Source organism: Cimex lectularius, unplaced genomic scaffold (genome assembly GCF_000648675.2).
Source record: "Cimex lectularius strain Harlan isolate CLEC.00 unplaced genomic scaffold, Clec_2.1 scaffold121, whole genome shotgun sequence".
In the NCBI taxonomy this organism is placed as follows: Eukaryota; Metazoa; Arthropoda; class Insecta; order Hemiptera; family Cimicidae; genus Cimex; species Cimex lectularius.
This window is the reverse complement of record NW_019392904.1, coordinates 160415-186682: the sequence shown is the minus strand read 5'-3', so window position 1 is coordinate 186682 and position 26268 is coordinate 160415. Positions and strand designations below refer to the sequence as shown.

Sequence of the window (26268 nt, the reverse complement as noted above, 5' to 3'; positions counted from 1 at the left end):
TGCTTTCGTTTTACTCCGACGTAAATTTATTATATATTTCCATTTAATAGAAAAAGACGTTTCTATAATTTATACTTAATTATAGAAAAGCAAATCCTGATGTTATGAAGCTAGGGATGAATGAAGTAACCAGATACAGTAGTTTTAGTTTTGCGCCATTACATTTTTTATCATCTATGTCCAACTGTTTGCAATTAGCATATTTTCAAAATAAAATGTGATTTGTATCGAGAAAAAATGAATGGGGGATCGCAGTAGCCTTGTGGTTACCGTGATAGACTCTTGGATCGTGGACTCTGCGGTGTTGGGTTCGATTCCCATCGTCCCCCCTGCCCCTTTTTAACGCAACCCTTCCCCCGTAACTATGAATAATCAAGTAATTAACGGAACCGCACTCTGGCTAATATGTAAGCTCATAAGGTCATTAAAAACCTAATTTAAAAAACATTGAATTTCCTAGGTAATTCGAGGTGCTTAAATCAATTGGATCTTTTTTCTATTGGGCTTCATTAGAATCGTGTACGACTCTTGTATTAAAAAACGTTTTTATCATCGGCATCAAAGGAATCTGAAAAATCCCATGTTTTTCTCTCACTTACCGAACCGTGGTTGATTCTAGAATCGACTGATTTTCCCAGGAGTAAGTGAAAGTGCAGTGAATGAGTGCCAAGGGCATAAAACCGCGCTTATGAAAGATTTATTGTTTAATTTTTAAAATAAAAATATAAATGAGTTGAAAATATAAATTGCCCATTGAAACAAGAATTAATTCAATGAAATAATCATAATAAAATATCAGTAAAAAATCAATTAAAATATTTATTACTTTCGTTTATACTATTTTACGAATATATATCAAAATCAATCAAATATAATTCATAAAATAAGTTGTTACAATGGTATAATAGTTTTCACTCTTTTCTTCAAATTCATTTAGCAATAGTGTACAATAAACATAATAGTTGCATAAAAAGTTGCAGTCGTTGAAAAATAAAAAGTAGTTTTTACCAATTCATAAAACTTGAGAACTTTTATTAATTAATAAGGGCGGAATTAATCTACCTTTTTCACATAGGTAACAAGTCATTTTTGTGGAAAAAATAGATTAATAAAAACACATATAGGTATACATAACAAAAATAGGTTTTTTTAGTTATTAATTATTTACAATTCCACCACAATTGCTGCACAGGCAATAAATCGTGTGGTTTGAGGCGTTCAAGTAGTCTGGTTATATCGTATGTTTGACATTAAACATATAAACTTTTTTTAATGTAGTGGCCTGTAAATGGTGGGTTAGTGTGATTTTGTGGTTAGTTCTTCTATTTTCTCTAATGTTTCTATTTTAGTATTCATATTTCATGTACCAATGATTTTCACTTTCATTTTATTTACCAATTTTTTCATTGGTACATCAAATATGAATACTAAAATAGAAACATTAGAGAAGATAAAAGAACTAACCACAAAGACATATTAACCCACCATTTACAGGCCACTGCATTAAAAAAGTTATATATGTTGTATGTGAAATAATTGGTCGACTCAGTTGATTATTCCGAAGCAGTTGTGAAATTCCGCAGTTGATGGCACAGGCCCAGATCTGGATGTCATAATTTCACATAAGCTTGGGGACCTGTTAGTAAAATAAGAGTTTATATTTTAAATGGAGAGTTCCTGCCCATCAACCAGTACATGATGATTGTTTTATTCTTCTTTCTAGATCGCAGGTATAGGGTAGGCCACAGGCTTTTAGCAGTCCAGCATGGATTTGTTTGTACTAATAACCACGTGTGGCACTACGGTGAAGAACTAACATTGGGCGTTCACAGTCTTATATTTTCAACTTGACTTAACATACGTTAATAGTTAACACACGTCGTGAATACCCAATTTCTCAGTCAACCAAGTATCAAATCTTTAGACTCTTCCACATTTATTCTAAAGCTCCTCTGGGAAGCGTTTAAGTAGTCTGGTTATGTGTTTGAAATCCACATGTAACTTTTTCTATGTAGTTGTAGCCTGTAAGTGGTGGGTCTCTCTCTTCTCCAATGTTTTAGTATTCATATTTGATGTACCATTGTGAAATAATTGTTCGACCCACTTGGCTATTCTGAAGCCATTGGGTGATTCTGCAGTTCCTGGTATAGACCCAGATCTGTATATTATAATTCCACATAACCTCGAGGGCCTGTTGGTAAAATACGAGCTTATACTTTACATGGAGAGTTCCTGCGCATCAACCAGTACATGAAGATTAATTGTTTTATTCTTTTTTCTAGTTCAGGTACTGGACAGGCCCTAACACACTGTCTTGTAGCATAACCACGTGCGGCATTGCGATGAAGAACTAGCATAGAGCGTACTCAATTTTTTTCTCAAATATTTTTGGCTCGACTCAATAGTCATTAACCTCAATCACACATAGTGAATACACCATATTATCAGACAGCCAAGCATCAAGTCTTAGACCCTTCCACATTCATTCTAAAGCTCGTCTGGGAACGCCTCTTCCTCGCCAGTTCCTGGGAAATTTAAGTCACTGTGATGTGAACGACAGAACTAGAAGAGATTGTTGGCAGCGAACAGGCTGACATACTACTATAAAAAGTAGAACCTACATATTAGCACACCCTAAATCATTCCAAAAGAAGAAATGGACGAAGGACGAAATTACTTCGCACTGGATATCCCCGCTCCGTAGTATTCTCATGATGATGATGATCACCATCATCATCGCACTGGATAAATTATAATTTCTCTTATTCTAAGTTTTTTTAATTTAAATCATTATTATAAGAAAATTGGAATAAAGGGTATGCTTGTTTAGATGGTTCAATTAGACTCCATACGTATTTACGTTCAAGAAGACGTAAGATTAGCATGTGCTATCAAGCAGAATGGAATGAAATTAACAGCGACTTCAAGATAGTATCACGCAGGTTGTTAACAATAACGATCCTACTTGTCGGAAGAAGAATCCCGCGGTGGTCCGAGCTGTGTGTGTTGTCCTTCCGGTGAGAAAGTCCTTCCTTCAGGAGTGGGGCCGGCGGAGGGGATTGTGGCATAACACCCTTACGTTATCAGGCTCACTTTCCGAGTGACTTTCACCAAGTTAAGAGTCATGCGGCTCGCCCAGCTATTGATGATCGCGGCCATCATCGCGCCGGCCATCGCCCAGGATGGAGGATTTGAACTGCCGGTCCAGCTCATCGGATTCCCAGTCATCATCATCGCCGTGAGGATGGCCAACTTCATCAAAAAACTCACGTACGCCCTTAACCCGAGTAAGTACGCAGCTGAATACAATACCTGTTCATGTAGAGTGAAGTTCACCCATATGTAATTCGGGCAGAATTTATGTTTATTTTATTCTATCAAACATTTTTATGTCCTTGAACGAGAGTTTTTGATAGATAAAGAGATAGTTAGATAGAAGGATAGAAGGAGAGAAAGATTGAGAGAGAGAGAGAGAGAGAGAGAGAGAGAGAGAGAGTGAGAGAGAGATACAAACAGTTTGACGTACTAAGACAGCATAAAAGGGACAAGGAATATGTGCGTAGTGCACACAGTGATAAAAGAGATGATCAGAGATAAATAGAAACGTACAAAACGACAAGCGGACAGATAAACGAGGTAAACACACAGAGACATAATATAGACCAATATTCAGAAATACTTTTAACATAAATATTTTAATTTAAATCATTAAACATCCTTGGCAATGATGGAACTGACTCGGTCTTCAAGGAAAGCTGAAATCGCCTGTAAAATCTTATGTCAATCTGTAGACATATTTATGGTTGTTTTGCCCTGATGATGACCTTAAAATAAGTCAAAAGCTTTGCAGTAACAACTAAATCCGCTTTCTTTTTGAAGACCATATTTTGAACCAGAGTGTTCATAAGTGAAAAAATGGTCGATGCTTCTAATACTGAAATCCATAATATTTCTATTTCTTCTAATAAAAAAACAAAATTTTAATGTCCACATAAAGTAAATGCAAACAACATCCTCTGATATATATGAATCGGGAAGAAACAGTGTCACATACTCAGAAACATTTACTGCAGAACAATGTGAGAAACTAAGGAACCGCGGGAACGACGACCACGCATAGGGAAGCATAAACTTCACCACGGTGTTCATCAAATTGGAGTGTTAATTAGAGGAAAAAATGCGCTCTGTGGTTAACTTTATCATTTACTAGAGAAATAAATGAGACCATACAGTCGATTATCACCCGAAGAGATTTTACAGAATGAGACCACAAAACAGTCACTCCTTCAATTTAGACTTTCTAGTACACCAACGCTAATCTGTTCTTGTTAAAAACATATTGCCTGCTTTTTATTAAGATGAACTGCAATTTTATTTTGAAGAACTTTCTATTTCAAGAACTTCCTATGCATGATATTTCGTTATTTAACCTGTTGGAGATTAAATTTTATGATGGATTTTGTCTGCTAGTCGGTTAATTGAACCGGCACTGGGTCGCAAAGCGGAAACTTTTTTTAATGGCGTGTAGGCTATGTGATTCAGTGTTGGTTCCACCCAGTGGAATTTTTATCCGTCATTCATTTTTTTTCTTTTGACGAGTAATGTGTTAAAACAGGATATGTCTAGTCATAAAGGCTGGAGGAACACCAACAGAAACTCGCTCAGTAAGGAAATGAAGGATAGAATGATGAACCATAGAAAAGTCTCAATTTTCTGGTTAATAGGTTGAGGTGTACTATTTTAACATGGATATGCTCATGGGCTGAGAAAAATAATGAATAAATAAAAAATAAATTTTGTGTCATCGAAGGACTAACCAAGGATTTGGTTATGTTTGGTCGGATAAGGTTAGGGTTAGTTAGATTAAGATAAATTGTCAAGATTGGTTATGTACTAAAGTTAAAGTTAGGGTTGAGGACGGATTACATTTCCATGATCCCACGGTTTTACGTCCAACGAAGAAAATATGTTAGTCAGCTTTTTATGTTATTATGTAAACATTCAATGTTTATGTACCCTTGTATTACAGTTAAATTATCAAAATCAGTGATTTTTAAGAAAAGAAAAGTGGGGGTATTAGGTTACCGCATAGTTTTGGTAACAAAGTTATTGTGTATGCAAAATAATTCAGAAAAATCTTACTTATCCTAGTAGATTTTGTATTTTTTTTGTGATTGGGATAAAAATATTTATTTAAAAAACTGGTTATTTTATCATGTCTATCAATTAATCAACTTAAAATAATACTCAATAAAAGCTTATTAATTATTACCAAGTTTGGTGTTTTTACGGCATCCTCAAAACTTCTGATTGAAATGTGATTTCAAACCCAATTTTTTTCGAAAACGAATGCGTGTATAGTCGTTAAATGTTTTATCTTAAATTAATACTAAGGTCATATCTGAAGAACAAAAGCAGACCCCGTGATCAGTGCGTTTATGAATTTTAATGCTGTTAACAACTTCAATAATATACAAAAAAAATTGTAGATTAAGTATCCTTCTTAAAGCTCTCACATATAATTTTCTGGAACAAATTTTACCCCCTTGGGTTTATGAGACTCAATAAAAGAATAATATTGATCAATTATTCTAAAATATTTAATAATCTGACTAAAAAGTCAATTAAATAGTGAATGTGTTGCAATAAATTTGGATTTTATCGCAAGAAATTTGTTTTCTTCAGTCATATATGCAATTTGCTAAGAAAACTGCGAATTTGAGGGAAAAAAGGATTCTTTTAACGAATTTATTTTAGGCACAAATACAATAAAGTATGATATAGGAAACAACCTTTACAGCAATCACAAAACGTTTACTAAAATGACATAAAAGGAACACAGTTTTATCTATGCCTAATCTAAACGAATTTAAACCTTTGCGCGTTGCACATATTATTTTTACACTCCACACATATAGGTTTTATCTTCCTCTCCTTTTCCGATTTGGAATATGCATACTTCCGCCATTTTGAAATTCGTCTAGATGATTTTATATAACTTCTTTATCTGAAAAAATTCTTCTCTACTTGGAGCAACTATTTTTCATCTTACGAAGAAACCCAAAATGTCTTTTACTTGGTATAACGTTCTTGTATATTGTACAGCCAAGTTGGTCCCAAGTAAATACTAGAAAATGAATAATTTTTTACTCAAAAGTGAATGCTGGATACAAAACGTAGTCCTGGCAGATGCAAAGCAAGATTTGGGAGTGTCTACGGCCAAAGCACAGAGATGACTACGAGTGACCAACTTCTCACCCAATAAAAAAACGCATTGCGTTGATTAAAAAAAAGTGCGGGAATCTCTGTATGCTCTTGATTCTTTGAAGTATTTTTAACCTGGTCCAACAGACACTAGTATGTTTGTATTAAAGTTAAACTTTGAAACTTCATAATATATTTTGTATTTATTAGAAGAAAGTGGAGGTTAATATTGTTCCGGACAGAAATATTTTAAAAATTTTGATGAAGAATATTTAATTATAATAAATTAAAATTATTCATTTTCTGTTCAAATTTTATCACATCATCAGTTATGTAGGGTTACACAATAAGTTAATTATGACAAAAAGATAATGATATTTTAATAACACTTTATAATTTTAATAACATCACCGAAAATTTATTCAAGCAATTAAAACAGAGAAAATCTTAAAGAAATAAAGAGAAAACAGTTTTGCCTGCACGGTTGAGTTTTATTTTAATATATAATTTACTAGCTTTTCTAAGATTTTCTGTTTTTTCAACTAAAATATTTAACTAATACGATCATCACGTTTTAGCATAAACACGAAAAAGCTAAAAAAAATATTACCGTATAATTGAATTAGATTAAATTTTAAAATTCGAGTACGATCCATAATGATACAGCTTTTTTTATTAAAGAGAGCATGTATTTAATGCATTCTTGCAGTTACACAAATAATCTTTGGTATAAAAAAGATAATAAACTCTATTAAAGATAATTGGTTGAATAAACATTTCAAAATCGCTCTATCCCAGCAACTTATATTTAGAGAAAGTCTGTCACGTTGTGCCTTGTTAAGTGCTAATTTGAAAAAATAATCTGCGACCAAGAGAAGAAAAGTGATGCAAAGTATCTCGACGTAACTGTGTTCAATTTGTTATTTTTTTACCCCTTGAGCTTTGAATTGGTTGGGAACAAGGTTCTTTTCGCAATTATTCCAATTACGCTAATAAAGAGCGAAATCACACTCTGCTAGCCAGGTGTGTAAGTTGGAAAATTTCACTTTTCATCGTTGTGCATAAATGTCGTCGAGAGGGAAATTAATAATTATTTCGACAGATGAAACAAACAAAAATCACGTTTTCTTCCTTTCTGTTGTTTTTCAGTCTTTCATAATTCTACAGTTTTGTAGCAACTGTGATTTGTATCATAATTGCGGAATTTTACGCGTTATGTCTTGAGACAATATTTTCTTATTTCAAGCAAAAAAACAATACTATTACATTTTATCATAGAATGCAATTAGGTTCTTTCAGAGTTTATCGATAGCGGTTGTAACACTTTGCTGTAAATATACATTTGCTGTAAACAAATCCATTTTCTTTCCAGCTTTTCTAGAAAATAGCTTTCCCACAATTGAAAAGCTTCTGTTTGTAAAAATTCCACGCATTTCTGTTCACTTTTGCCGAGAGGTGAAACTGACTAACATTGCATCGAAATTGTTTAAAAATAAGCCTACTTAATGACTAAATGTTTAACAGGTAAACAAAAGGTGTGCTAACGATACTGGCGCCGAATGTAATAATTTCCCAAGATATTTTCGGGTCTGTTTTAAAAGAAAACTCACAATGATCAATTATGCTGAGTTTGCACATAGACGAAAACGCAGTACAGAATATTCTCGCTGTCATGCTGATTTGTACTGATGGAAACAAGTTTTCCCTAATTCGGTGTGAAATGTATATATTGTGGGTAATATTGGCGCCGGCAAACTACATTGGTCATTACGACTTTTCTTCTTCTTTTATATAATTTTATTTTTCTTCTTTAATTTTATACAATTTTATTAATTTTTCTGAGACTGTAGCCGTTATACTCACCGACTCTCTAGTCTCTCTCTACCTCAGGGCTTTGCCAGATAAAGTAATATACAGGGTGACGCGATAAATGTCGAAAATTTCAGGAGGTGTTTCCTCTCACCGCATGCGACAAAAAACCCCTGTCCAAATCTCAACGGTAAAAAGTAATTTAAGGTTTTTTTCCGACTTAGGTCCACTAAATTGCTTATAAACTTCAGAATTACTGACTGTAGAAAAATCCGGTCTGTACCACCTGAAAGAACGATAAAGTTGCTGTAAGAAAACGAACCTTGCAAAATTGATGGAAAAGTTCTGCACGAAAAATTCATAAAAAACAAAAACGATGAAATTTGGAATTTTTTGAAAATGTCGGATTGGTAACTATTAATAACTACAAACTCCTAGCGTTTTGAAAATTTTCTTAAAAGTTTCCCATCCATTAGCTTACAGGGGTATACCCAACTTTTTCGATTGCGCTTCTGGAAGGCGTAAAATTTTTGCATTTTTTGGCTCTTGAGTTTCGTGTCAGTTTTTTATAGTTCGATTCAAACGGTTTGCTTTATGTTATCAGCTGACAACATCCTCAGGTTGGTGACTTAAAATATGTCTTTTTTTCCTAATGAACATCTTGCTAGATGCATATGCTATATGATATGCATTTCATTTAAGTTTATTGCAGAACGGTAATTCCAAGGTCGTTTTCCACAGCGAGACGTCCCGCAGATCGCACCTGAAAACGGCTTCATCAGAGAGAATGACACAACAATGTTATATGTAGTTTTTTTCCTATATGACAAATACAATCGTTTTATTCCGACAAAAGTATATAATTCTAGCCAGCCAGAATACATTTCAGATAGATTTCAGCATAGAAAATTGCAGATCTTATTATAAATTTCTAAAATATTGTTTACTTGCATTAACAATTACAGTTTTTGTCAATTTAATGTATAACTTCTCTACCCAAAATGTTTTGTGGCTTTTTTTGCCCTCAAATTTATGTTTGTTCTTGAATTGTATTATTTTCAAAATAACACGTTTTCAATAAGAACAATCAACAAGCACATTGAATTTCGGTTAATTTTTTAAAAATATTTTAGGCTTTAAACATAAGAAAAGAAAGTAATATTTATACTTGCTGTATGATTTTTTGAGAGAACAGGTACGTCCAAATCGAATTGCATTCAGCAGTTTTCAGTGCTAAACATAAGCTGTTTCAATCAGCCTTCCTCAGGGCTTAGCCAGACTAAAATTGAAGTAACTAACTATTTATGGCATTGTCGATGCGTATTTACGGATGGAAAGCGTTACGGCCCAAAACATCGGCCATTTTATTTCCGAGAGGAAAAATATTGCAATTTCATTGTAGGCGCAGATTATGGGAATATCATTAAATGTGCGTACGAATATTTCAATTTAATGAAAGTTAATGGTTACCATGGTGGCCTCGTCGAAATGGTCGCCGCCACGGTAATGTAGGCAAATTTTAAATTATGAACGTACTATAGTTATGCGGGCGAAAAATTAGACTTATTATTAAATTTCAATTAATTAAGGTTTTTAGTTGAGATAAAAAACTCAGTGTCACGAGCGGGATTCGAACCCACTTGAGCTATATTTACCTTGATCCACTCGGATCTGGCTTCCTATCTCAACCCCACCTTTTGAATTTTCCCTCCTTTTTTCCATTTTTTTTTTTTTTTAATTGCCAGGTTTTTTATCTCAACTAAAAACCTTAATTAATTGAAATATATTAATTGGCCAAGCGGACCACTAAAACTAGTCAACTTATTATTAAAGCTGAATTTTTTTTAAACAATTTTTATATAAATTAAATGAAAAGGCACAGATATTGAAAACATCTATTTCAGTGTTTAAATTGAAAAAACGTAGATTGTATAAAATTATAAAATAGCATAACTGAGCATGCAAACAGTGACTAAATGATTGAATAATTTTAAAAAAATTAAGTCAACGCTTTATTATGTGGATAATGATGATTATGAATGTGGATACTAGGAAGTCGGGTATTTTATTCACCCAACTGCTTATTGCCCAACCATTATACTTTCCAAGTTAATGAGTTCTAGGTCACTGTCGTTGCTCTAATTTCTTTTACTGTTTTCATTGTATCCCATGTTATGTATCCATTGAGCGATTGCTTTGCATTCATTTCGATTGTGAGTATAAATGTACTTTCACTTCATTCTTGCTAGTATTTCGTAAATTAATGTCAATTGTTTAAAATTGATCAAGTTTGTTTTAATTAAAAACAGTCAATACAGTGACTTACTCTGGAATGTAACGAAGCGAGTCAATACGGAAAGTTGATCAAAGTAATCAACTGATCAATAAGGCCAAAAAAGGAAGCCATTGCGTCATTTGGAGTTCGGTTTATTTTTCAAGTTACTAAACGGTATGAAAATAGTTTGAACTGGTTGAGAAAACACTATTGAAGTGCACGGTGGCGCAATATATGCCCTAGACTAAGGAGGGCTTCCCTCGTATTTAACTCTCCCATATTCATCTCGTCCGCGGTCACGATTTTCCGAAGCTGGAAACGTCGGGAAGAGGTTTCATAACGAGTTTTTATACGGTGTTTGTCGGGGTTTAGAGTTTGTGGTTTTTGGTCTGGCCATGTCACGTGCCCGAGAAAATCGAAACCTTCATCTCAGTGCGTCAAACCATCGCCCAATGGTTAATTAAATATTCATACACTTGAGTCTTCCTGTCTTTTTAACAGATTAAATAGAAATAGTTTTAAAAACCATTTCCTAACAATCATAGAAAACATACAGAAATGATATTCTAAATAACTATTCATCAATGGTCTACTTTACGAAAAAAAATTATCAACGTATAACTAACTTACTTAAATAAAATCATTGTTTTCAGACCATATAATTAATTAATTTTCATATAAGTCTTGTCGAGGATTACCACCTTTAATATTACATACGTATGAATTTAATAGGTTTTTAAAAGTGAACGATGGGTTTGTGTAAATATAATATTTAGTAAATCCTGAGCAGAATATAAAGCCAATCCAAATTAAAACATTTTTTGGTGGNTCTATCTATCTATCTATCTATCTATCTATCTATCTATCTATCTATCTATCTATCTATCTATCTATCTATCTAACTCTATCTTTCTCACACACATTTTAACATCAGTAAATAGAATATTCCATCGCCACTGCGAAAGACGAATTTACATCAGTTTTCGTCCACAATCCAAGGATAGATAAGATTTGAGTGGCCATTTTCTAAAAATAATAAAAAAACCCATGTTGACAAAGTCAGAAAAGATATAATAACTTTGTGAGTTCAGTAAAAAGTGTCTTACTTAGACGTTGAAGGTAATTTAATTATAAAATTAACTCGCCGAAATAATATAATGAAATAATTTGTATAAAAAATTATAATTACATAATAAGTTTCGAAATTTGGTCATTACCGATATTTGGGTCTGCCCATCTCGTTATTTTGACTTCTAAGGCGCGTTTACACTTCTATCACTTTCAATAGTGAGTCTGACGAGAAATGGCTGTAATACAGATCCATAACCTTGCAGATCCCACAAGGAAATCTGAGTTAAATATTTTTTTTCAAATGTCTGAAACCTCTCTACCTTTTGTAGGACGTAACCACATGTTAATGAGTACGAGTCTAGCATGTGGGTACCCAGTTTTGAAGTGTGTCGTCTGTTTGATGGGCAAAAGTGAAAGCTCGATAAACATTATTAATGAGATTAACCTAAATTACTTGATGTTACGTAATCAATACTTGATCTCCATCGATGAGATGGAATACAATTTGAATACCATTGAGTTAGCAACTTTGATCCCGTAGGCAATAAATATTGTTATTTGGATATGATTGTTCAATTTATAGGTTTGAAAAAATTAATATGCTACGGTTCAAGAATGCAGTGAGAAATTGTGTCGATAATCGGCACAGACTGAACGTTTTCAGGTGGTCTTATATGGTGCAACTGTCGATGTTGACATAATTTTTTGATGTGCAGCGGCGTCGTAAACAGTCACCAGGATCGGGGTAACGTCTTAAGAAAGCCCCAAGGACGTCCCGCAAGGACGTCTTGTGGTTTTTCGACTTCCGGTGTTTATTGTTTACGGTGCGAGAGCAGCCGGAGTCCCGTTCCAACGGAGAAAGTCATTGTCCTCAGCCGCACAGACTCGTACGAACTGGTGAGTGAAAGCCATTTCTGCCGGCTATCCGTAATGCCAGCATTTACCCTTCTTCTAATCTGTTTCACATATTTTATAATCCGGTCCCTCCTTGCATAATCAGTCACTTTATTACTGAGGATTCCTGCTTTCGAGGGTCATAAAAACTCAGCTTCTCCATCATTAAGTTTTTCATTTTTCTTATTTTGGTCCCATCACCCAATCTACTTAGGAAATAAAAAATATGGTGAAAAGACCAAGAAGACCAAAAGAAAAAGAGAAAGAGAAGGAGAAAGAGAAAGAGAAAGAGAAAGAGAAAGAGAAAGAGAAAGAGAAAGAGAAAGAGAAAGAGAAAGAGAAAGAGAAAGAGAAAGAGAAAGAGAAATAGAAAGAGAATAAAAGTTAATTGACAGGCCATAACAATACTACTTTAATATACCCTTATGTAAGTAAGTTAATACTGACGCGCTTTTGAACAACATATATAATCAAACCGTTTAATTACGCAGCAATTATATTACGTAATATTATGCTTTAAAAATGTATAAAAATTGATATTGGGTGCCTAACAGTTTTACAATGAACAAGCCATTTTAATTATTTTTGTAAAAATGTATAACCAAATGTTGAGTTACATTGTATCTCTTTATTTTTAAATTGCACATCCATTTACGTTAGGAATATCGGGAAACTAAAACAACATAATGATTTTATGTAAAATCATTTTTCCGTGTAGAAAAGTATAGTGTTTAGTGACCGTTAATGATTATTTGGAGACTGTGAGAAGTGATTCGTTCTGATGTGGGTTTAGAAACACATGTTTTTATCATGCCAACGTACAATGATGTACAAAATATGGAAATTTTATGTTTAATCAAAGTATTACACAGAAAACACGCTTTGAGTGAGTACAAATACTTTGATTAAACCTGAAATCCCTATCAATGTATAAATTCATTTTCACATATTATATGTATTTGTATAATTTAAACAATTTTTATAAATCCCAGGCCCTGAAGATGATCTCAATAAAGATGGAAAAGTTGGCCCGATAAACAAAATGTTTTGCTGAACCCATATCACACCAGACTGCATCTCCGGATTCCTAAATTATCGTAAAATCATTTATTCCTCCTTATAGTCCCAGTGTTTTAAACTACTGCCCGAAAACTTTATTTACATTCTTCTTTTTTACATTCTTCTTTTTTTTCTCAACGGTTTTTATATATAAACGGAACGACAAAATCCAAATGAAATTGGATTACATCTACCAACTCTTCAGTGTCGGATATATTGATGATGACGATACCAATTATTCAAATGATAGGTTCAAAGGTAATCTACGTGCGGTTCTATTTCATGCAATGGTTGTTATGACATTTCCAAAGAATGTGATTGCTACCATTACGTAAATAAAATTATAGTCGGTTTAAACAAACAAAAATTAGAGTGAGAGAGAATGAATACCGTTTAATATTAAACACTCTCAAATTTAAGTGGGGATTAGATGCCAAGAAATANATTTGGTATGAAAGAAAGAATTTTATGGGGCATGTCATCATCGGTATCGCATTTGTGGTATAAAGGGTGCTGTTGAATTGACATATTGAATTTGAAGAGGTATGCCAAGAAGTTGCCATGGTCGGTCAAGGCTTAGAGAGCCTAGAAGTCCGGAGACCTTCTTCGGTCGTGCTCTTCCCTCAATGTTTGGGAAGTATTCGTTGCTGATCCTTCCTGTAGCGTCACACAGTGTCAATCTAATGTTTGGCGTGTCCCTCAGGATATCTAGCTTGTGTTCTTCTACGCCTTGTAGGTTTGGCCGATGCCCCATTTTAATTTTTCTTATAACGACTTTACTTTGAAGGTCAATATCAATCTCATGGGCGTTTACAGTCTCTTCAATCTCTATCTCAATCAATTTTGAGATCTTAACCGCAATTAAATAAAGTAATTATAACTTCCTTGGTATTTTACGTCACTAGGAGCATCTCTTATTTAAAACATAAATAAGACCAATAGAGGAAAAAGAGTATCGTTTTAAAGAGCAGTTATGTATTGGATAAATTATTATTATATGGTTATTATAATGCAAGGATAATCTTGAATCTTTATTAAGATCATCTTCAGGGCTCAAAGTGTTTGTTTTCTGCGTAATTGTGTGTGTCTGTCGTGTTGAGAGTGATACAATTTACAATCGAAATGAAAAATATAACTTTACGAATTTGAAAAATGGCAAAAAGGAGGGAAAATTCAAAAGATAGGGTTGAGATGGGAAGTTAGTGTCCGAGTGGATCGAAGTCACGATAGGTCAAGTGGTGGAGCAGCGGCGTATCAAGCCGAAGATCGTGGGTTCGAATCCCGCTCGTGCCATTGACTTTTTTATCTCAACTAAAAACCTTAATTAATTGTAATATATTAATTGGTCAAGCGGACCACGAAATTAGTGAATTTAATGATTTAAAATGAAGTATACTTCACTAAAGCTCTCCGTGGCCATTTCATTTGTCGTCGAGAATCCAATCCGATTACACGACATTTGAAAAATGGCAAAAAGGAGGGAAAATTCAAAAGGTGGGGTTGAGATGGGAAGTTAGTGTCCGAGTGGATCGAGGTCACGATAGCTCAAGTGGTAGAGCAGCGGCGTATCTAGCCGAAGATCGTGGGTTCGAATCCCGCTCGTGCCATTGACTTTTTTATCTCAACTAAAAACCTTATTTAATTGTAATATATTAATTGGTCAAGCGGACCACGAAATTAGTGAATTTACGAATTGTTTTGATATACAAATTTATCTCTTTTGTAACCGTACAATATCAAAAATTTTAATACATCTTCGAAACATTCTTAGCTTAAAATTCAACTAATATTTAATATCAAAGGTTGTTGTAAAATAAATTTTTCAATTTACAAAAGATATGAACCATTGTATATGTTGATTGTAGTAAGTCTAGAATTATTTAAAAATCACTGATAAATTTTATATTTAAAAAGTAGAAAATAGTTCGTATATGTCACCGAGGACATGAACTTGAAGGATACTGATCTCTAGAAAGACGGATCATGCGAAGCTAAACTGCTCATTGTTAACGGCCCATGGAGATTGGGGATTGCCGATCGGGCCGGATTAGGCTTAACACGCCGTGAAACCATAGCCTGGGTTATGTAACTTTTCATTCCTTCCTATTGGAATAAAAGTGACCAAATGGATTTTTATCGCTATATTCCAGCTGGTGTATTGATGTATCAATGGAAAAATTTGGCACATACCGCTATAATATATACTGAAATTGTAAAATTTATGGAAATATCCACCCACGCTTACTTATATGTACTTGTACCTTTGACGACAACCTATTTAAAAGAAAAAATTATTTCTCTCTCTTTTCTCTCTCTTTTGCTCTCTCGCTTTTTCCCCATTCTCCTCTCTACATCACATTCTCTCTCTCTCTCTCTCTCTCTCTCTCTCTCTCACTCGCTCTCTCTCTTACTTTCTTTTTCTCTATCTCTCTCCTTTACGGAATTGGAATAAAAGTCCCTATTTTCCACTTCGATATTCAATTCTGTTTGCCATATACAACACTGCCCATAAAAAAAATCCGACCTGCTTTTGAGCGTAATGAGTAATGGCTAAATTTGCAAATGCAGCCTTAGTCACAGACCTGCGCTAGATCTCATATTTAGAAAATTTTACACTAAAGAAGTTGCCTTTTTTTAAATGTTTTCCTAGGTTCAATCATTCATCAGTTCTGGAACATGTAAATTTTTGCACTTTTTGCGAAAACTGCAAATTGAGCTGTGATGCCAGGAAATCGTCCTCGAGCGGCGCCCTAAGGAATGAAATACAATTTTAATAAGCTTTCAATTAGTCACCCTCCACTTTACCCGATTTTTATACCGCTTTACATTTATTTGCGATTTTTGGGCAAAAACGTGGTTTATCGTGCTCATGGAAAAAAGAAATTGATCGGTTTTTTCATGAGCAGGTAAAGAACGAGGTTTTTTATCCGAAAATCGCGAATAACTCGAAAACAGTTGGGCAAAGTGGAAGATGACCAATTTGAAAGCTTATCAAAATTTACTATCGATTGCTAACGGGCGCCATTCCAGGATGATTTTCTGGCTCCACAGCTCAATTTGAAAGAAGAAGGAGAAAGAAAAGAAAAAAATATTTCTCTCTATCTCTCTCTCTCTCTCTTTCCCATACACGCGCGCGCGCGCACACACACACACTCTGTCACATTCTCTCACTCCCTTTCATTCAATTACTTTGAAATCTTAAATGGGTCTATGAATAAATAAATATTGGGAATTATTAAGATTAAATATGCAATAACGACATGAACCATGATAATATGTCTCACTTTTGGAACGCAGAAAAAAATACGTAGATATTTATGGTGCTACCATTGCCTGAGAAGAAAATCCAACGATTTTGGGTCAATCGCCTATGGTCTACCTGGATGACGCGTCTACTTTCGAAACCCGCGTTATCTTTAGCGACGGTGAGACGTTAGAGATCGTTGTGCAAATGTTTTATCCTGGTAAACCCAGATGATTTCGCAACCAACGTTTGGGAAACGCGCCCGTTAAAATTGGCCAAGAGCAATTAAATACGACCCCACTACCGCCCATGGAATTATTCTAGTCTTCGTCACGTGTTCAAGCATGATCGGAATTGGTGAAAAGAAAGCCCGGTTGCTTTGATTTTTCACTTTGTCTCAAAGGTGTTGGACATATTTGGCCGGACTGACTTCACCACGTGGACGTGATATCTCGCCTCCTTACGCAATTCTGAGGAGGCGATTGAAAAGGAAGAAAGTATAAAAAGAACAGAACATGAAAGTTTAACCGAGGTTCCGGTCAATTTTCATTCCGCCTACCATGAATTTCACCTGGACAAAAATATATACACACGTACATAAATCAATTGTAGCAAAAACTGTCTATTCATACTAGCAAAAAATATTACATACTTCCGAACACAAACACACAGTGAGAGATAAAAAAGAGAGAGATTAGAAGTGAGTTGTGTCTGTGGAAAAAATAATATTATACATTTTGAGGGCAATTTGAAATATAAGTCCCGATAGATTTCTAGAAAGCGTTGTTCACCAGTTTTCTTGATGAAAATGTCAACAAGACCAATAGAGAAAATATTATAATCGTTTTAAAAGAGAGTATGTTAGATAAATTATCGGTGATTGCGAGTTAGTCCTACGGTAATCCTAATTCAAATTATGTTAATATTTATTTAATCCTTTTATGTAAGGTTTTGAAATGATAAAGCTAGTGTCACGAGCGGGATTCGAACCCACGACCTTCAGCTAAATACGCCACTGCTCTAACCACTTGAGCTACCGTAAATTCGATCCATTCGGACACCAACTGCCCATCTTAACCTACAACATATCGAATTTTCCCTGTTTTTGCCATTTTTCAAATGTCGTGGATCGCAGTCACTATAGACTACTAAATATAATGGATTTAAAAAGTAAAACGAAGTATAGCTTCACTAACAGCTCCCCGAGGTCATTTTCATAAGTTCGATGGAAGGTTTTGATTGAAATGATAAAGCTAGTGTCACGAACGGGATTCGAACCCACGACCTTCGGCTAAATACGCCACTGCTCTAACCACTTGAGCTATCATGACATCGAACCACTCGGACAGCAACGCTCCATCTCAACCTAAAACCTTTCCAATTTTCCCTCTTTTTGTTATTTTTAAAATATCGTATAATCAGGATTCGACTCTCGGCGGCATATGAAGTGGCCACGGGGAGCTGTTAGTGAAGCTATACTTCCTTTTACTTATTAAATCCATTATATTTAGAGGTCTATAGACCAAATTAATACTTTCAATTACTTAGTCTTTTTATGTAAGGTTTGGGTTGAAATGAAAAAGTTAGTCACGTGCGGTATTCGAACCCACGACCTTCTGCTAAAAACTCCGCTCCTCTAACCACTTGAGCTATCGTAAATTCGATCCATTCGGACACCAACTTCCCATCTCAACTTTCAAACTTTCGCATTTTAGCTCGTTTTGCCATGTCGTACAATCAGGATTCGCTTCTCAGCGATTTATGAAAATGGTCGCGGGGAGCTGTTGTGAAGCTATACTTCGTTTTACTTTTTAAATCCATTATATTTAGTGGTCTATAGTGGCTGCGATCCAATGGCTTGAAAAATGGCTAAAAGAGGGAAAATTTGAAAGGTTGTAGGTTGTGATGGAAAGTTGTGTCCGAGTGGATCGAAGTCACGATTGCTCAAATGGTTAGAGGAGCGGCGTTTTTAGCAGAAGGTCGTGGGTTCGAATCCCGCCCGTGAGACTAGCTTTTTCATTTCAACCCAAACCTTAAATAAAAAAATTAAGTAATTGAAAGAAGCAATTTGGTCTGTAGACGACTAAATATAGTGGAGTTAATATTTATGTTAATGAATTATGTTAACTAGAGTATATAATAAAGAAAGAGAGACATGAAGAGAAAAAAACGAAAGAGAATTAAAGAAATAATATGGGAGCATCGGTGGCCGCAATGGTTTAAGGTCGATTAACTCACTTTAGTGGCGGGACAGAGTCGTGAGGCCCACTGTGATCATACAGAGCTTCAACTGGTCAGTGTTTCTCCGTCCTTGCAATGGACTCGGAATGGCCAAAATGGCAATGTTTTCAGGTGATGAACTTTTGATTATCGTACTGATTTTGGCTGAAAAAGAAGAACCACAAGCGAAAAAACGAAAGTGGTTACATCAAGAGAGCGACAGAAGGGTAATTTGCTACACTTTACAAAGAATTAGTGGGTGATGGAACAAAATTTTGCTTCCAGCGTAACTTAGAACTTAAAACTTCAACTTCTTAATGCATTAAGAAATACGTCGGTGGCCGCAACGGTTTACGCGTTGACATGGCGCTCATCACTGTAAGGTAAAGGTCCCGACATCCTTACAAATTGGCTTTTTTTTTTCAAAAACACCGGCACCCTGAGGGTTTATATGACCTCTGCTGTTGCAAATCCTCGTAAAAAAATTTTAAAAAAATACGTGACTTCCCAAGTGGATTCAAGGAGTGAAAGTTGGATACTGCAAACTTTACATTTACAGAAAGTTGACGCAACGACAGATGCATTTCGCGTACAAGAAATATTAACTTATTGTTTCATTTCTGTTGCTGGAACTCTCCTGTGGTTATCAAATACCCAATAACCTTAAAACAAGTTGTAATCGTAGTTCATAATTTATTATGAAGTGTTGCTATTCATAATGTAAACACCACTGAAATATACACGTACTTTATTGACCAAAGTAGTTCATTTCTGCTCCTATTTTTCTCCAGAGAATATTCTTAAAATCTGAGTCCACGTATTTTCATTCTATAAACCAATGTGCACAGTTGTCACAGCCAGGTTCGCCAAGTCATTCAGTTTTTAAGAAACTATTTTCAAAGGCCGCCGGTAGAATGCCGGTCACGGCACTGTCACGTCACTGTTGTGTGTGAATCGAACTTTAGGCGTTGACACGGCGCTCATCACTGTAAGGTAAAGGTCCCGCGTTCGAATCCAATAGCCCTATGTATGAACTCAACTTACTTACAAATGCGCGTTTTTTCAAGAACACCGACACCCCGGGGGTTGATATGACCTCTACTGTTACAAACCCTCTTAAAAAAAAATATATATATATATATATATATATATAACTGTAAATAAGGACTGAGGAAACATATTTAATATTACAGCGGTATTCACGATCTTTGCGTTAATCGTTTTGTGTTAATAGTTAACGCTATTATTTCATGTTTGTTTTACCATGTAATAATGCTCACGAGTGCACTAGTTCAGTATTATCAGGATCGTCTTGAAGGCCAGGAAAAATATTAATCGTCCCATTTGTATTCATGGGCATTAACTATTATGAGGAGAGCAGGAGAAAGTTCACTAGACGATGTTACTGTTATGAAATTCGGGTAGTGATGATGCAACCGTTTTTTTAAAGCGTTCTTTATTGACAAATCAAAAAATCGTCGTTTCATTGTAGAAATGTAATCAGACCGCATCGCTAGTTATTCTTTAAGTTTTTATTATGGTTATCCTGTTTTGAATTCCGATGATAGCACAGTTATCAAAAATTGAATACAGTTACCGCTTTCTTTCCTCGGTAGAAAGTAAGCTCATTTGCATACAACGTACCGGAAAAGCCGGAAGGAGAAACGACCCGTGAAAGCGATAACGGCACGTTATTCATAATGTACAAAAAATTTGCATTTATCTGATCAAAGTTGATTCTATTTTTTCTTCTGTGTTTCAGGAACGTACAGGTCTAGGTCGAGGAGGGGTGCTGGCTCTCAGCTCGACCCGGCAGAAGTCGAGAAGCGTATAGTCGCCGAAATGGGTCAAGGTTTCTGCATATTCGAAAGTGTCTGCACGGATTACGCGACCAGGTCGCCCTCATCGCCGCAGATGGACTGGGAAGACGTCTTCAGGTGCGACGCGAGAAGCGGTTTGCGTTGAATTTTACGATTGCGATTTACAGTTTGCCAAAGGTCAAGCTTTATGCCAAACCCCCAGTACGGGTCAATGGCCTACGGATTAGATTACATCGACGAACGACTTCTTCAACCATTGATCCCATGACCCCGAAAATAATTGCTTCCAAATGGTTAAAAGTGGGAAAAGATTTGTTAAAGTCAAATAATATCGAATCATATGCATAAATTTACTGATAATTTAATATAACTCTATTAAATCATTTTATGCAACGAAATCCTTTTCAAGACATTATCGTAAAAAATTACGATTTGAACTGAGAGTTTCAAATGTGCTGCTAAAACATCATCAATTACAGAATGTTAGAATTCATTAAAAATTTTAATTATCTTTCATTCTGTTATCAGAAAATTTGAACAAACAATGGGCCGAATAAACGCTGTTGACGATTGATCTCGGGCTTATAACCTCGGTTAAAATTTTATTATCTTTCTACGAGAAGAATAAAATTTATCTACAGAATGTAATTGAGGTCAAAAGAAATCCTGTTTTGTAGATTTACCCGTATCTCTGAATTTACTGTTTTTCCTCGATTTACAGCAAAATTAAGGAAATTAACGTTGCTGTGTGCCATTTAACCTGTCTAATCTTCTGAATATTGTGAAATACATATGTAAACCATATTAATATTCCAAATACTGATAGATTTTTATTGTACGGTGAAGAAGGGTTGAGTTGTGACTTCCCAATGAAATGAGAAATACTGGGTTGTCCAACACTAATTTGAAAAAAATTGGGTTACTTAACATCCTAAATAAAGTAAAATGCAACCAACAGAACTGTTCTCTCTCTATCCGGCCGGAAGTTATGATTTTTACGTGTCCCGACCTTATGGATTAAATGGGCATTTTTTCAAGACCTAGAGTAGATAAAATCAACCTGAATGTTAAAAAACCAGGTTTAAACGAGAAAATTTAACGCATGAATTTTGAACATTAGTTGTGATGTGTGGTGATTAGTGACCGTTAATCGATATTTATTTAGAAATCGTGAGATGCGATCTGGTGTGATGTAGGTTTCAGAAAAACATTTTCTTTATCGTGCCAACGTTTCGATCTTTATTGAGATCATCTTCTGGGCTCAAAGTGTTTGTCTTCTGTGTAAGAGTGCCCTCTCGACACGACACGCAAGAATGGCACAATTACACAGAAGACAAACACTTTGAGCCCTGAAGATGATCTCAATAAAGATAGAAACGTTGGCACGATAAAGAAAATGTTTTTCTGAAACCTACAACACACCAGACCGCATCTCACGATTTCTAAATAAATATAAATTAGTTGTGATTTTCCTTCTTTTTTTTTTTTTTTTTTTTTTTTTGTAGTTTAGTGAATAATAAAGAGATTTGGCTTAATAACCTTACATATTTGATTCTTTTTTTAAATCCTGCATCATCAACAATGCTGTTCAAAATTTTCGAAATCGTACAGTTCACACTCCTCTTCTGTTTGCGTTAAGTTTACTTATTTGAACCACGTTTTTTAAAACTCCAGATTGATTTTACTGTTGAAGGGTTGATGTTTTTGGAACTTCGAGCGCACCATAAGAAAGATTATTAAATGAAGAATTTTTATGATGTTTGTTGAAAAACTGTTAGTTTTGGAAATTATCAAAAGTTTCTCCTTATAACCTAATTTTTTTGGTTTCTCCTGGATCACCCTGTATAAAGAGCTTCAGAAAGAAAAATACGCTTCCAGTAAAGAACGCCAAAACAAACAAAAAATTGATTTGGAAATAAACAATTCAGATTCTTTTAACCACCCTTTAAAGAATACAAAGTTTTATATGAAACAAAAATACACATTTTAAGCCGGATCATTTTGAAGTCATTTTTTAGTCCGTTTCAGATAAAAATTTATAACTACTCGATTTTATCCGATTTCAACAGCATTACAAATTCGTATTTCATATTTCTACCTTTGATACACGGTTTAGCTTTCATTTGATTACAAGTATAAAAAAGTAGGTTGAACAACGGGCGTTGCGACAGTGGCCGAAACTCCGGCAGGAGTAAGGGCCGCGGGTTCGAAACTTATCGGACTTGAATTCGAACCAACAGTGTTTACAGATATACAATAAACCACCGAAACGATATAAAATCTTAAAATACATAAACATTTTCATGTTCTTGGTAGAAGAAAAAAATTGTAGTATTTACTCAAATGTTAGCTAAATTTAACTTCATGTAAAAGATTAGGTTGATAGACAAAGCGTTACAGATTTTGGCACAATAAAAACTGGCTAAAATGGCTAACTAATATGTAAAACTTTAAATTTGATCATTAGTTTTTGACAAAATTATATTTTAAAATATGTTAATAGTGAGGTTTATGAAAAGTACACCGTCCAATCGAGATATTACCTAGAAATTTGATCAAATTTTGGTTTCTCGCCTGAGTGATGTATTTTTATTCCAACCTTTTTAGCTCTTTCGAAAATTTAGCATCAAGCCACGAGACGTTTATCTGTTATATCTTGAGATGGTTGAGAAATCCTAGGTGTTAGAAAGTTTCCCTGAACTTTCTGGAATTAATTTTAGACTCAAAATATAGGCCGGAATCGTGCGATATCGTCGAATGGTAAAAAAAAATTAAAGAAAATAGTAAATAAAAATAAACCGTATCCTGTATGTTTCTCGGAAGACTCGTTACCTACGGAAAGGTGATCACGTACACATATCCGCCGTGTTCGTAAGCGGCTCTGAGGCAATTCCGCGGCATGACGAAACCAAAAATCTGGTCAGTCTTTATTTTGACCCACTTTCTGTGCGATTTCTTTTTAAATTCCTATAGACCTTTTTTTTGGGGTTATCTCTAAATCGAAAAATAATCAAAGACGAATCATTGAAACATTAAATTAGTACGAAATCTATTGAAAACCCATTTTAGGGGAAAGTATCATAACAAAACATTTATTGAATATATACATGTTTTTTTTCAGGATACTCAAAATGTTAAGTTAACGGGATTTATCCATTCCTGCCATTTTTTTTCTTGGCCACATATTCTGAAACAATTGAGAAACCAGCATAAATGGATATTTAAATAAATTCCACACATATAATTAATTATTAAAGCTTTTAGCTTATTCTTATCAACTTGAAAATTAATTCGATTTTTCTACTTTCACCTAATTTAATTCTAAATTTTCACTTTCGTTCTCAACGATTACACTGTAATTTTAAATACTGGATTTGTGTAACCACGTTTTTTGCCCAAAAATTGTGAATAACTCGAAAACGGAAATCGGGAAAAGTGGAAGGTGACCAATTGAAAGCTTATTAAAATTTCCTAACGATTCACATAGAGTGCCACCCCAAAAACGATTTGCTGGCTTTACAGCTTAATCTGATTTTTTCGTAAAAAGTGCAAAAATCGTTCATGAATTTTTGAATTTTCTGATTAACTACCGAAGCTAGGAAAACATTGGAAAACTCCATGTTGTTCAGCGTAAAATTTTCTAAAATATGAGATCTAGCGCAGATCTATATCTATGACTTAAATGGCTGAGAAAATATGCCTTTCCAAATTTGACAATTTTTTCGTGCAAACACCAGGTGGTACGTTTTTGTACTTTTTTTGCCAGTGTATTTGTCGTGTTACTTCCTCCTTTTACAATTTTTCTCATCAAAGTTCCCCGTACCTCAAAAAATCTTAAGCTTACACTAAACTTAATTACAATAATGGAACAAGAAGGATATTTTCAAACCCGCCGGTGGAAATCACCGGTCAAGATACTGTTCCGTCACTGATGTGGCGTTGACACGGCGCTCATCACTTTTCGGCAAAGGACCCGGGTTCGAATGCAGGGCTGCTGGACATACTTACAAATTGTATTTCTTTGAAAAACAGCGGCACCCCGAGGGATCATATAACCTCATAGATAAATATCTTCGAATAAAAAAATCAGAATAATCCTTATTTAATAAATTCAATTGTGTTACGCGAAAAATCTATTATCCCTTCTGCAGGATTACAATTTTGTGGGAAAGAATTATTAAATTAAATTGTAAATCGTTAGACTGCTACTAACTTATGCTGTTTTTTGTTTTTTTAAAAGAATTATTATGCATACATACGAACATCTTCCTCACTTCTGTACGTCTGAAGCCTTTAGGTCAATTATTTCAACTTAAACAAACGAAAAATAGGTATTTCTTTGTAAGTTACAGCCACTGTTTTTTTTTTTCTAAAAATTGCATGTTATGCTAAGCAAAATGATAAATTTAATGTTTGTTCTACTAGTTTAGGGAATTTGTTCTCATAACAAATTATATATTTGGGGAGAATAAAATAATTAAATATTTTGTAGGTTACTGAACAGCTGTGGTTAGAAAGACGCCTTTTTTTCTTGGACAAATATTTTTCATATCATCAAATTCGTGTTGCAAGCTGCGCTGAATTCTGATTTTCCCGGACGAGAGAACTTCAGCAATAATTTGACAATGTGTTTCAGGAAATTTAAAACAGCACCGTACGGCAGAGGCGAATATTATCTGCTCAGCGTATTCCTCGGTGACATCGTCGGATCGCCAATGCTCTGCCGTCAATTGGCCAAAAGAGGAAGAAGTTGCAACGCGCAACTTTACCTGCCAAGCAGCGACTACGTACATCAGGACGTTCCCCTGTCACTGCCAGCGAGCTAATTACAAATTTCCACATGAAGCCTCAATCGAAAAGAGACTAATATCCAAAGCTTGCGGTTAAAGATGGCCGTGTTTTTACATAGAATAACTTTGTAAAACCAAAAATATCACGGTCTATCTAGTCTATTATAAATATGTTTAAATATTCCATTAATTCTACTATCACTAATAGTAAAATTAAATTTACCACTTTCTTTTTATAAAACACATCTGTACATAATGTAAATAATTTGTGAATTTCAATAAAACTATATTTAATTGTCCTGCCTTTTTATCCAAAACCACATTTATTGATTAATACTTGTCTTTTAAACAAATTTCAGTTGTTTCCAACTTTTTTTCATCTCTTTTGCCTATAACCTTCGGGAGTTGGTTGACTGCGTGAAAGGGAGTGACTCACCTGGCCGATTATGCACGCTAATGCGTGAAGACGGTTTTTCCTCCTTGCTCTTGAGTGACCGGCATTCATTCCGCTTCCGAATCGCCGTTTCCGGGCGTTCACTTCTGGCTGGCCGGCTCGAGAGATATGGACTTTCGACACGCTTTTCTCTAGTTCGAAAGCGTCCATTTAATGTATCCCTGGAATGTTCTATAATATGAACACTCGCAGAACCGAATCGATTCGGCCAATACTCAAAATTCAATCCTGCAAATGGGGATGTTGACAAAATTACCCAATCTTTTAGTACCATATCGGAAAAAAAACGAAATTATTTATAGATAGATAATTTTAATATGAATGTAATTAAAAATTGTTAGGTATTACTCTGTTTAATGTACCTAGTCGCTGCAAAGCTTCTTACCAAGATAAAAAAAAATGATGTGTCAATGTGAACTTAAGTATAC

At 34.7% G+C, this 26268-nt stretch overlaps 1 protein-coding gene across 1 annotated transcript; it reads left to right on the top strand.

Annotated features, from left to right (window-relative positions):
* The first annotated feature begins 3110 nt into the window (after window positions 1-3110).
* Window positions 3111-25560, top strand: LOC106661025. The gene is made up of 3 exons (XM_014384125.2): window positions 3111-3287; window positions 20539-20713; window positions 25233-25560. Exons 1-3 carry the CDS (start codon window positions 3125-3127, stop codon window positions 25420-25422), a joined length of 528 nt encoding a protein of 175 aa, XP_014239611.1. The 5' UTR covers window positions 3111-3124; the 3' UTR covers window positions 25423-25560.
* Window positions 25561-26268: the final 708 nt, after the last annotated feature.

Coding starts and splice junctions, on each gene's coding strand:
- LOC106661025 (XM_014384125.2), top strand. CDS start 3,125: ATGCGGCTCGCCCAGCTATTGATGATCGCGGCCATCATCGCGCCGGCC. Junction 3,288..20,538: donor CACGTACGCCCTTAACCCGA/GTAAGTACGCAG, acceptor TCTGTGTTTCAG/GAACGTACAGGTCTAGGTCG. Junction 20,714..25,232: donor GACTGGGAAGACGTCTTCAG/GTGCGACGCGAG, acceptor AATGTGTTTCAG/GAAATTTAAAACAGCACCGT.